Here is a 13,552-nt window from a genome sequence, read left to right as displayed (position 1 = left end):
TTAATGTCAGCCGGTTAATGTCATCAAACCGTTTTTTTTTTTAAATCGGGCAGGCGATAAGTTTTATCGCCGGCACAAAACCACTGCTGAAATTCCTGCCCAGGCACAAGCTGTTGTGTGATTTGTTTAGCAGCAAAAAAAATAAAATTACGCTTCATCCAGGCGGAAAAACCTGTCGAAATTCTAGTCCTTGATCTTCTGGTTCAGAGGCAAGATTGCTACCTTTGAGCCATGACACAAGGACTTGAGGAATAAGTTGCCAGCAGTGGCCATTTAAGCAGACAGTATACATGGAGTCAAGAAGCAACTGGATGCATGTACGGTAGAACTGAGATCTATCAGAAATAGACAGATTTATTGTAGAAAATGCTTTGCTCTTGTAATATTCTTACTTTGAAAACCTTAGACAAGGCTCCCCTCACAGCTTTCGGTCAGCTGCGTGTATAGATACTTGTATATGTATGAACCGATCTTGAAGACAGTTCCTTCCTGATCTATTTCCATCCTTGTTTGCTTCTTCAAGCACATCCATCTATATATTTCTTTCATTTTCCCATTTTCTGGGGCAATTTAATACATCCTCCTGCCCAACAAGTAGGGAAACTCATTATGTGCAGCAAATGGTTTTGATTGCCAAGGCAGGCTGGAACCTATAGCTGCATCCACAGTGATGTCAATTAACGGTCTTGTCTCCTAGGTTACTGGCTGAAGGAGGCAGTTTTTGACAGGTTACTGATTGATTCAGACCCATTTGTTCTCCAATGCCAATGCTGATGGGCTGCTGCATATTACGAATTATATATCAAGGGGCATATTGTAATTAAACTGAGCTACATAATCACTTCAAAAAGAACACAGTTGACGGTTACTAAAGCAATCAAATTCCCAAAAAGCTGAACAATGTTACAAAAATAGGACTAAACCAACTGTCGCTGCTGTTCAATGCTTTGTAAATGCTACAAATTACTAAGTGCAGTGTATAGGCAGAACAACTTGCATTTTTCCAGGTTGTGATTTGAGCCTTAAAAAGGTTTTATAATCAGTATCGCCAGCTCCTGTAGATAGGAATGGAGATGAGTCAATGGATTCAGAGTGCTTGCCCAAAAGTTCAAAAAAAAAGGAGAGCTAGTACCGTTGTTATTAAAAATTGCTTCAAAGTTTCACACAGACTTAAAATTGTTCCAGTGCTTCAATCCCCACAAGGGGGTCAAGTTTTGGCCCTGAGTTGCTCCTATTTTTTTGGAGCAACTAGTTTAGAATGGAGTATCTTAGAGAAATTGCAATTCTTGGCCTTTAGTTTGCTCCAGTTCCAGTGAGTTAGAACAGTTTCATTTTAGAACAGATTATGATTGGTGGTCCAGGCTCACGTGATCCCAGGCTGTGCATACGATCCTGGAATACGTGGGCCTCTGTGCTGGGCTGCGCATCTAAGCCTTGGACCGGAAGTGTTCATTCCTCCGGGACCACCAGGTACTTTCATTAAAAAAAATCCGCACCGTAGGAGAATTCCAAAGCTGTACATTTCAGAAAGTCGGGGTCTCCACAGAGCAGCCACCTCAGTTACCGTGACCGATCTGCCAAGGACATTCAGGTCCCAATTGCGAACTAACTGGACGCAATCGGCAAATAGAATGAATAAAAAGCACATCAATAGATGTCCCCACTAAGGACCCAAATACAGTTGCAGAGGTAGAACTACTTAAAACTGACTATGAAGCCCAGCTCCTGAATAGTATTCAATTTTTTATTTATTCATTCACGGGATGTTGGCGCCGCTGGCAAGGCCGACATTTATTGCCCATCCCTAACTGCCCTCGAGAAGGTGGTGGTGAGCCGCCTTCTTGAACCGCTACAGTCCGTGTGGTTAAGGTACTCCCAACAGTTCGGATTTTGTCATAGCGGTTTGGTACAATTGAGTGGCTTGCTAGGCCATTTCAGATGGCAGTTAAGAGTCAACCACATCGCTGTGGGTCTGGAATCACATATAGGCCAGACCGGGTAAGGCAGAGATTTCCATTCCTAAAAGGACATGATTGAACCAGTTGGGTTTTTCCAACACTCCGGTAGTTTCATGGTCACCATTACTGATACTAGCTCTTTAATTCCAAATGTATTTAATTAACTGAATTTAAATTGCCCCAGCTGCTGTGGTGGGATTTGAATGCTCATTTCTGGATTACTAGTCCAGTAACAAAACCACTATGTTGTACAGTTATACACACAGATGACAGGTGAGGGGTTCTGATGAGTAAATTATGCAGATACGGGTACAAAGGAATGCTGTATCCTAAGTTGTACTGTTATCACCAACAAGCATTTAAAAAAAACCGTTGGCTCCGAGGAAAAGCCAACAGGTTGTACGGATAGCTTTGCCCCTGGAATCTGAATCTGAGAAACATTCAATGACATTCTTGTATGGCAATATGGAAGTAGGCACCTTTTAAATGGCTAAACTAGCAACCAAGCAACTTCATTTCCTGGCCCCAGGCAAGATCAAATTGTAAACAGTTCTCTCCCCTCAGGTACTGTCCCTCTCCCTTTCAAATCTGCCATCAACCCTCTTCTCCAAGAGCCCACCACTGACCACAGTGTCGGAGCAAACGACCACCTGATCACTAACCTCGCTTTCCTCTCCAAATGCCTTGAACATGTTGCTGCCTCTTAAATCCACAGACATCTTTCACGCAATCACACATCTTGTTCACACCATCCTCCTCCAACTCCTCTCTTCTGTTGTCCAGTTGGGTGGAACTGCCCTCACCTGGTTCCAATCATGCCTATCCAGTCGTAGCCAGATAATATGCTAGGATAACCTCTTTTCCCACAGCTCCCGCCCTATTACTTCTGGAGTCTCCCAAGGATCTATCCTTGACCCCCTCATCCGAAAAAACATCAGATGTTACGTAACGGACGGTCTGCACCTGGGCAGGACCGGAACCGATGTCCTTGGGGAAGTGGTTGTTAGTGCTGTTGGGGAGGGGTTAAACTAATATGGCAGGGGGGTGGGAATCTATGCAGGGAGACAGAGGGAAGTAAAATGGGGACAGAAGCAAAAGATAGAAAGGAGAAAAGTAAATTGGAGGGCAGAGAAATCAAAGGCAAAAATCAAAAAGGGCCACATTACAGCATAATTCTAAAAGGGACAGTGTGTTAAAAAGAGTGTTAAAAAGACAAGCCTGAAGGCTCTGTGTCTCAATGCAAGAAGTATTTTAACAAGGTGGACGAATTAACTGCGCAGGCAACTATTAACGAATATGATATAACTGGGAGTACGGAGTCATGGCTCCAGAGTGACCAAGGCTGGGAACTCAACATCCAGGGGTATTCAACATTCAGGAAGGATAGACAGAAAGGAAAAGGAGGTGGGGTTGCGTTGCTGGTTAGAGAGGAAATTAATGCAATAGTAAGGAAGGACATTAGCTTGGATGATGTGGAATCTGTACGGGTAGAGCTGCAGAATACAAAAGGACAGAAAATGCTAGTGGAAGTTGTGTACAGACCACCAAACAGTAGTGTAGTGAGGTTGGGGACAGCATCAAACAAGAAATTAGGGATGCGTGCAATAAAGCTATAGCAGTTATCATGGGCGACTTTAATCTACATATAGATTGGGCTAACCAAACTGGTAACAATACGGTGGAAGAGGATTTCCTGGAGTGTATCAGGGATGGTTTTCTTGATCAATATGTCGAGGAACTAGAGAGCTGGCCATCCTAGACTGGGTGTTGTGTAATGAGAGAGAGGACTAATTAACAATCTTGTTGTGCGAGGCCCCTTGGGGGAAGAGTGACCATAATATGGTAGAATTCTTTATTAAGATGGAGAGTGACACAGTTAATTCAGAGACTAGGCCCCTGAACTTAAGGAAAGGTAACTTCGATGGTCTGAGACAAAAATTGGCTTGGATAGACTGGCAAATGATACTTAAAGGGTTGACTGTGGATAGGCAATGGCAGACATTTATAGATCACATGGATGAACTTCAACAATTGTACATCCCTGTCTGGAGTAAAAATAAAACGGGGAAAGTGGCTCAACCGTGGCTAATTAGTCCTCTCTCTCATTACACAACACCCAGTCTAGGATGACCAGCTCTCTAGTTGGTTCCTCGACATATTGATCAAGAAAAACAACCCTATTACACTCCAGGAAATCTTCCTCCACCGTATTGTTACCAGTTTGGTTAGCCCATGATAACTGCTGTACCTTTATTGCACGCATCCCTAATTTCTTGTTAAATCCAAGGAAGAGGCATATAAATCGGCCAGAAAAAGCAACAAACCTGAGGATTGGGAGAAATTTAGAATTCAGCAGAGCAGGACAAAGGATTTAATTAAGAGGGGGAAAACAGAGTATGAGAGGAAGCTTGCAGGGAACATAAAAACTGACTGCAAAAGCTTCGATAGATATGTGAAGAGAAAAAAGTTAGTGAAGACAAACGTAGGTCCCTTGCAGTCAGAATCAGGTGAATTTGTAATGGGAACAAAGAAATGGCAGACCACTTACTTTCACCTCCGTAATATCATCCCTTTCAACCCTTGCCTCAGCACATCGATTGCTGAAATCCTCATTCATGATTTTGTTACCTCTATACTTGACTATTCCAATGCTCTCCTGGCCAGCCTGCATCTTTCCCCCTCTATGGACTTGAGCTTAAACCCTAGTTCTCCTCCAAGTCAAACATAATCTGACCCAGACATATATCGCCATTCCTCCATCATTGCTGGGTCAAAATCCATTAAATGCCTACCTAACGGCACTGTGGGAGTACCTTCACCACACGGACTGTAGAGGCTCAGCACCACCTTCTCAAGGGCAATTAGGAATGGGCAATAAATGCTGGCCTTGCCAGCGACGCCCAGATTCCGCAAATGACAAAATAGAAATAAAGCAGGTAGGCACGACCAGATGCTTCCGAATGCACAGGGAAGATAAAACTAGTTTTTGGCCTCTGCTGGTTGAGAGTAGCAGTGGAGATGGCCTGGGACTAGAATGTATCTCTTGGCAGCATGATCTGGGAGAATAGAAAAAGTCACCGCTCAAATAATAAAAGTGGAAAATAAAAATTCAAATGCCCTTGCACCAGAGTTTCTAACTGTACTAGACATCTTCAGGAGTGAAAGCTGAACTGTTACTTATGCAGTCTTCCCACTTCAACCCATCGTAAATCAACTGCTAGGACTTCACAGAAAAAGATCCCACCACACACACTATACTGAAACAAACTGCCATAAAATTGCAGTGCCTCAAGTACTATGGCTGATCAAAATCCAAAATGCTACAAAATTATGCAGCATAAATAGCAGTCAGCAAAACTCTGAAGCTGTCACTTGTAAACTGAAGTGAATTAAAACAACCTCTGGTAATGAAACAGATGTAGTGGGAGACCTGTAAACTTGCTCCCTCTTTCTCCCCTCCCCCCGCCCCCCCCCAAAAAAATTGGGGAAACATGGTAAATAGACCACAATATAATGTTCTAAAGCTTACCTGATGTAACTGTGTGTCTGATGTTGGAAGAGGATTGGAAACCATGGGGCCAAAAATATCAAGGTCATCATTCAAGGTTGTACTTGAAGTAGCGTTGCCATTAGCAATAGGAGCTTCAATAGGAGTATCTTGATGGGGAAAAAAGAAACCGTGTAAATTCACCAATGCACAACAGAGAACAAGCTTTGCAGGCTGCTGACAACATCTGTTGGAATATAAATAGGAGGATGCACGTTTTATCCCAAACAACAGGTTGTGCCAAACAATATTTAAGAACACAAGAAATAGGAGCAGGAGTAGGCCATTTGGCCCCTCGAGCCTGCTCCGCCATTCAATAAGATCATGGCCGATCTGATCATGGACTCAGCTCCACTTCCCTGCCCACTGCCCATAACCCTTCACTCCCTTATCGTTCAAAAATCTGTCTCTCTCTGCCTTATACATATTCAATGACCCAGCCTCCACAGCTCTCTGGGGCAGAGAATTCCACAGATTTACGAGCCTCAGAAGAAATTCCTCCTCATCTCAGTTCTAAATGGGCGGCCCCTTATGCTTAAACTATGCCCCCTAGTTCTAGATTCCCCCACGAATGCATTTACTTTGTCGAGCCCACTCAGTATCTTGTATGTTTCAATAAGATCACCTCTCATTCTTCTCAACTCCAACCTGCTCAACCTTTCTTCATAAGTCAACCCCTTCATCTCCGGAATTAAACCTAGTGAACCTTCTCTGAACTGCCTCCAATGCAAGTATATCCTTCCTTAAATAAGGAGACCAAAACTGTATGCAGTACTCCAGGTGTGGTCTCACCAATACCCTGTACAGTTGTAGCAGGACTTCCCTGCTTTTATACTCTATCCCCCTTGCAATAAAGGCCAACATTGCATTTGCCTTCCTGATTTGCCTTCTATAGGGATCATGGGGTATGGAGAGAAAGCAGAAAAAGGGTACTAAGGTGAATGATGAGCCATGATCTTAGTGAATGGTGGTGCAGGCTCGAAGGACTAAATGGCCTACTCCTACACCTATTTTCTATGTTTCTATGATTACTTGCTGTACTTGCATACTAACTTTTTGTGTTTCATGCACAAGGACCCCCAGGTCCCTCTGTACAGCAGTATTTTGTAATCGCTCTCCATTTAAATAATAATTTGCTTTTTTATTTTTCCTGCCAAAGTGGATAACCTTACACTTACCCACATTATACTCCATCTGCCAAATGTTTGCCTGTCTATATCCCTTTGCAGATTCTTCATGTCCTCCTCACAATTTGCTTTCCCACCCATCTTTGTACCGTCAGCAAACTTGGCTACATTACACTCGGTCTCTTCATCCAAGTCATTAATTAATATTGATTGCAAATAGTTGAGGCCCCAGCACCGATCCCTGCAGCACCCCTCTAGTTACCGTTTCCCATTTATCCCGACTCTGTTTTCTGTTAGTTCGCCAATCCTCTATCCATGCTAATATATTATCCCCAACCCTGTGAGCTCTTATCTTGTGCAGTAACCTTTTATGTGGCACCTTATCAAATGCCTTCTGGAAATCCAAATACATCACATCCACCCTGCTCGTTACATCCTCAGAACTCCAGCAAATTTGTCAAACATGATTTCCCCTTCATAAATCCATGCTGATTCTGCTTGACTGTATTATGCTTTTCCAAATGTCCTGCTACTGCTTCCTTAATAATGGATTCCAGCATTTTCCCCAACGACAGATGTTACAGTCTAACTGGTCTATAGTTTCCTGCTTTCTGTCTGCCTCCTTTTTTAAATGGGGGCATTACCTTTGCAGTTTTCCAATCCACTGGGATCTCTCCAGAATCCCAGGAATTTTGTTAGATTGCAACCAATGCATCCACCATCTCTGCAGCCACTTCTTTTAAGACCCGAGAATGCAAGCCATCAGGTCCAGGGGACTTGGCCACCTTTCGTCCTATTATTTTACCAAATACTTTTTTTTTTTGTGATGATTGTTTTAAGTTTGCCCCTCAATTTATCTATTATTGGGATGTTTTTAGTGTCATCGACCATGAAGACAGATACAAAATATTTGTTCAAAGTCTCTGCCATTTCCCTGTTCCCCATTAATTCCCCAGTCTCATTCTCCAAGGCACCAATGTTTACTTTAGTTAATCTTTTCCTTTTTAGATATCTCTAGAAGCTTACTATCTGTTTTTATATTTCTTGATAGTTTACTCTCACTCAATCCATCTTCTCGTTTATTAATTTTTTCGTCATCCGTAGCTGGTTTTTAAAATTTAAAAATTTAAGTCAAATAAAAATATGATCAAGTTTCAATTAATGTTTCAAAATAAGATTTCACCAATACATATGTAAGTTTGCCCTTGAAAGTTACTCCTTACCCCCAATAGTTTAGTAACAGTCTACTGAACTATCATAATTTCTCGTCAGTAGCCCGATTACAAAGATTGGATCGATAGTGGAGCAGCTCGGTGTAACGCAACCAGCTAATGGGACCCGAGGTCCTGTATGTTTCTGTTGATCACAACTGATCAGAGCATTTGCTGGCAATTGATAATAGTGAAATCCCACAAATGTTTCTTTGAGTAACTATATGTGTGACACACTTTTTAGGCTTCACTTTAAGTGAAAGTGAATATCAGCCCTCCAAGGATGCATAACAGAAGCCATTACTTTGGCAGAGAGCGCATTTAACAGCCAGGCTTCCCATGAAGAAACACCAACAGTGCTTAAGCAATAATGACATTATAAATATCTTTAATGTCTGTGAATGTCAAGGAAAACTTTAAAGCTTCCAAAAAAAACAAATCAGGAAAAGTAAACTGACGTAATACGACTCATTATTGAAAAGATTAAAGTATCTGTAACCAACAGTGCAAAACCCATAACACCGTTCTTAAATATCACTGCTGTCGTGATGCAAGATTTGGATTACAATCTACAATTTCTTACGAGACAAGTCAACCAATTCTTGAATTTGCATGATTTTCAGATATAGGTCTACTGGTGAAAAGATTAAAACTAGAACTTCTCATCAAAAAAATACAGGAGACATTCAACAAAAAATACAGGAGAGAATTCTTTCAAGGCTTAAACTGAATCTCAAGGTGTATAAATCCTGAAATTAGATTACGGGTTTGTTCCCTGCTAACCATTATAAAAACAAACCTAAGAACGAGGATGAAGAAAATTCTAAGTCAAAAGGAAAGTGCATATGATACAGAATATTTTAGATTTAGTGACAAAAAACTGATTTAAAGTATACTTATTTATAGTTTTTAAATATTTCTACTAGATACCAATTCCTAATTGGGAAGGAAGGAGAATAGAAGCGGAATAATACTGATGTGTCCCTGTGGGAAAGGACCAATGGATAGAACTGGACAATATTCTATACAATTACCCCTTAACACAACACCTTCAGGTGATGTCACTTAAAAGATCCAGGTGCCGATTTTGATTTCTCGACTGAATTTTTGTTTTGGAGGGAATGGGGCAAGAGGGAGACCAAAATCAAAGTGAAGGATTTAGATCTCCGTTCGAATCTTTAAGCAGGCCGGGAAATAGGTGCCCAGGAGGGAGTCTCAATGATGTATTTAAATTGGGGTTGTATGACACACATAGTACCTGGATACAATTTTGAAGCACAAATAGAATCGTAGAAATTTATGGCACAGAAGGCCATTCAGCCCATCTTGTCTGCACCAGTCGAAAAAAAAACTAGACAGCATAATCACACTTTCTAGCTCTTGGTCCATAGCCTTGCAGTTTACGGTACTTCAAGGTCATAGCCAAGTACTTTATAAATGTGGTGAGGGTTTCTACCTGTACTACCCTTTCAGGTAGTGAGTTCCAGTCCCCCACCACCTGGGTGAAAAAAGTTCTCAATTCCCCTCTAATCCTTCTACCAATCACTTTAAATCTATGTCCCCTGGTTATTGACCTCTCAGCAAAAGGAAATTTGGTGGTTCCTATCCATTCAATTGAGGTGTATAACTTTATGAGGGGCCTCGATAAAGTCTCCCCTCAGCCTCCTCTGTTCCAAAGAAAACAACCCCAGTCTATCCAATCTTTCTTCAAAGCTAAAATTCTCCAGTCCAGGCAAGATCCTCTTAAATCTCCTCTGTATCCTCTCTAGTGCAATCACATCATTCCTGTACTGTGGTGACCAGAACTACACGCAGTACTCCATCTGTGGCGTAACCAGTGTTTTATACAGTTCAAGCATAACCTCCCTGCTCCTATATTCTATACTCTATAGAAACATAGAAAATAGGTGCAGGAGTAGGCCATTCGGCCCGTCGAGCCTGCACCACCATTCAATAAGATCATAGCTGATCATTCACCTCAGTACCCCTTTTCCTGCTTTCTCTCCATACCCCTCGATCCCTTTAGCCACAAGGGCCATATCTAACTCCCTCTTGAATATATCTAATGAACTGGCATCTACAACTCCCTTCGGTAGGGAATTCCACAGGTTAACAACTCTGAGTGAAGAAGTTTCTCCTCATCTCAGTCCTAAATGGCTTACCCCTTATCCTTCAACTATGTCCACTGGTTCTGGACTTCCCCAACATCGGGAACATTCTTCCTGCATCTAACCTGTCCAGCCCCGTCAGAATTTTATATGTTGCTATGAGATCACCTCTCATCCTTCTAAACTGCAGTGAATACAGGCCCAGTCGATCCAGTCTCTCCTCATGTGTCAGTCCTGCAATCCCGGGAATCAGTCTGGTGAACCTTCGCTGCACTCCCTCAATAGCAAGAACGTCCTTCCTCAGATTAGGAGACCAAAACTGAACACAATATTCCAGGTGAGGCCTCACTAAGGCCCTGTACAACTACAGTAAGACCTCCCTGTTCCTATACTCAAATCCCCAAGCTATGAAGGGCAACATACCACTTTTGCCTTCACCACCACCTGCTGAACCTGCATGCCAACTTTCAATGACACACAGGTCTCGCTGCACCTCCCCTTTTCCTAATCTGCCGTCATTCAGATAATATTCTGCCTTCGTGTTTTTGCCACCAAAGTGGATAACCTCACATTTATCCACATTATACTGCATCTGCCACGCGTTTGCCCACTCACCTAACCTGTCCACGTCACCCTGCAGCCTTTTAGCTTCCTCCTCACAGCTCACACTGCCACCCAGCTTAATGTCATCTGCAAACTTGGAGATATTATACTCAATTCCCTCATCCAAATCATTAATGTATATTGTAAATAGCTGGGGTCCCAGCACTGAGCCCTGCGGTACCCCACTAGCCACTGCCTGCCATTCTGAAAAGGACCCGTTTATCCCGACTCTCTGCTTCCTGTCTGCCAACCAGTTCTCTATCCACATCAGTACATTATCCCCAATACCATGTGCTTTAATTTTGCACACCGATCTCTTGTGTGGGACCTTGTCAAAAGCCTTCTGAAAGTCCAAATACACCACATCCACTGGTTCTCACTTGTCGACTCTACCAGTTACATCCTCAAAAAATTCTAGAAGATTTTGTCAAGCAGGATTTCCTTTTCATTAATCCATGCTGACTTGGACCGATCCTGTCACTGCTTTCCAAATGTGCTGCTATTTCATCTTTAATAATTGATTCCAACATTTTCCCCACTAATGATGTCAGGCTAACCGGTCTATAATTACCCATTTTCTCCCTCCCTCCTTTCTTAAAAAGTGGTGTTACATTAGCTACCCACCGGTCCATAGGAACTGATAGAGAGTCGATAGACTGTTGGAAAATGAGCACCAATGCATCCACTATTTCTAGGGCTACCTCCTTAAGTACTCTGGGATGCAGATTATCTGGCCCCAGGGATTTATCAGCCTTCAATACCATCAATTTCCCGACCACAATTTCCTGCCTAATAAGGATTTCCTTCAGTTCCTCCTTCTCACTAGACCCTCGGTACCCTAGTATTTCCGGAAAGTTATTTGTGTCTTCCTTCGTGAAGACAGAACCAAAGTATTTGTTTAACTGGTCCGCCATTTCTTTGTTCCCCATTATAAATTCACCTGAATCTGACTGCAAGGGACCTACGTTTGTTTTCACTAATCTTTTTCTCTTCACATATCTATAGAAGCTTTTGCAGTCAGTTTTTATGTTCCCAGCAAGCTTCCTCTCGTACTCTATTTTCCCCCTTGTAATTAAACCCTTTGTCCTCCTCTGCTGTATTATAAAATTCTCCCAGTCCTCAGGTTTTTCTGGCCAATATATATGCCTCTTCCTTGGATTTAACACTATCCTTAATTTCCCTTGTTAGTCATGGTTGAGCCACCTTCCCCGTTTTATTTTTACTCCAGACAGGGATGTACAATTGTTGAAGTTCATCCATGTGATCTTTAAATGTTTGCCATTGCCTATCCACCGTCAACCCTTTAAGTATCACTTGCCAGTCTATTCTAGCCAATTCATGTCTCATACCATCTAAGTTACCTTTCCTTAATTTCAGGACCCTACTCTCTGAATTAACTGTGTCACTCTCCATCTTAATAAAGAATTCTACCATATTATGGTCACTCTTCCAAGGGCCTCGCACACCAAGATTGCTAATTAGTCCTTTCTCGTTACACATCACCCAGTCTAGGATGGCCAGCCCTCTAGTTGGTTCCTCGACATATTGGTCTAGAAAACCGTCCCTAATACACGCCAGGAAATCCTCCTCCACCGCATTGCTACCAGTTTGGTTAGCCAGTCAATATGTAGATTGATCTAATCCCGTATGACTTCTTAACCACCTTATTTACCTGTCCTGCTACCTTCATGCACTCCAAGGTCCCTCTGTGCAAGCCTTGTCCACTAGAACTGTATATAAAATAGACATACTAGCAATCCTTAAAGCACCTGCTGGAGGCCGCTCCTAAACTGTTACATGTGAATGTTAAAAATTTTGAGGTTAAGAAGAGCATGAATAATTTTTCTGTGGCCTCACAAACATCTTCCCACCCGCTGCCAAACCTTCCACACCTCTGCCCCCCCCCCCCCCCCCCCCACTGATCACTCGGCCTTTAACAATAAATCAAAGCTCTTAATTGGCAACTCGTCAATTTTAATTTAAATGAGGCCCAACCATGAAATCGGCTCGTTTTGCCAGTGAAATTCATCAGGCAGGCGGTGAGCTCACTGTGCCCACCTGATGATAGGGGTCATGTGGAAATCAAGCCCCTCCAGTCTCCATCTCCTCCCACAGGCCAGACGATAATGGCATCGGCAGCAGAATTATAGCAATTGGAAGGGCCAGGTTAAATTTGAAGTTTTTGATTTCGATTGGGGTGGTAGTCGAGGCACCACAATTCGATTTGGAACCCCTAGTTCGGGAGAGAAAAATTAGCCAGCGTTCCTGCTCCTAATTATTATCCTGTGACCTCTGCTGGAAAGTAGGCGTCTTTGCGGTCAGTGTGGACAGAATTGGATTTGACTTCCAACATTCACTGTCAAGATGCACACTTGAAGAATTCGCACTTTGATAAAGTACCCATAGAATGTGCAAGATTGAATAGGAACAAAAGACTTCCATGCTCAAGGTCTGCAGCCTTCTTAAAAGCCATCAACCTATTAAAAGAGGAATGAAATCTTTAAATATTTCACAACAGGCTTACTCTAAATCAACAAGCCCTTTATGAAGAAAAAATGAAGAAGCTGATTGCCCCTTAAGAACAGTACTGACAACTTGAAATTATCCAACCCTCCCTACCTTTACCCATCACTAAAATATTACATATAATAACACCATCAATCCTTACTTGGTGGCATGCAGGCTGGTCTGGACAGAATTGTTATTTGACTTAGAAGCTAATTCTTCAGTAGCACAGATCTCAAAGATAGCCATCACAAGGACCAATTTAGATAGCTTTAATTTAGTTATGGTCTGAGATTCAAAATTAATGGGATAATCAAGAGAATTTTGTAGAGGAGCTACTTGGCTTGCTACTATCCTATTCAACATGGTTCCCGAATGAAAAAAATTGTAACAGTTCCTCAACCTTAATACAGAATGCTGACCTTTACTACCAGATAAGGGAAGTCCCTTCTGGAATGAATCACCTGCCCATCGACTTTCAACTCTCTGGAAA

General features: G+C 42.3%; 1 protein-coding gene across 4 annotated transcripts in view; it reads right to left on the bottom strand.

Moving 5' to 3' along the window:
• smap1 (small ArfGAP 1) overlaps positions 1-13,552 on the bottom strand; it is a 351,079-nt gene that overhangs the window by 71,586 nt on the left and 265,941 nt on the right. For all 4 annotated transcript variants that reach the window (XM_070884738.1, XM_070884739.1, XM_070884740.1 and 1 more), the window contains one exon: positions 5,488-5,615. In XM_070884738.1, coding sequence (XP_070740839.1) covers positions 5,488-5,615 — 128 coding nt within the window. The remainder of the gene's footprint in view (positions 1-5,487; positions 5,616-13,552) is intronic.

Source organism: Pristiophorus japonicus, chromosome 7, assembly GCF_044704955.1.
Source record: "Pristiophorus japonicus isolate sPriJap1 chromosome 7, sPriJap1.hap1, whole genome shotgun sequence".
NCBI lineage: Eukaryota > Metazoa > Chordata > Chondrichthyes > Pristiophoridae > Pristiophorus > Pristiophorus japonicus.
The sequence above is the reverse complement of the archived record's forward strand: the minus strand, read 5'-3'. Positions and strand labels throughout refer to the sequence as shown.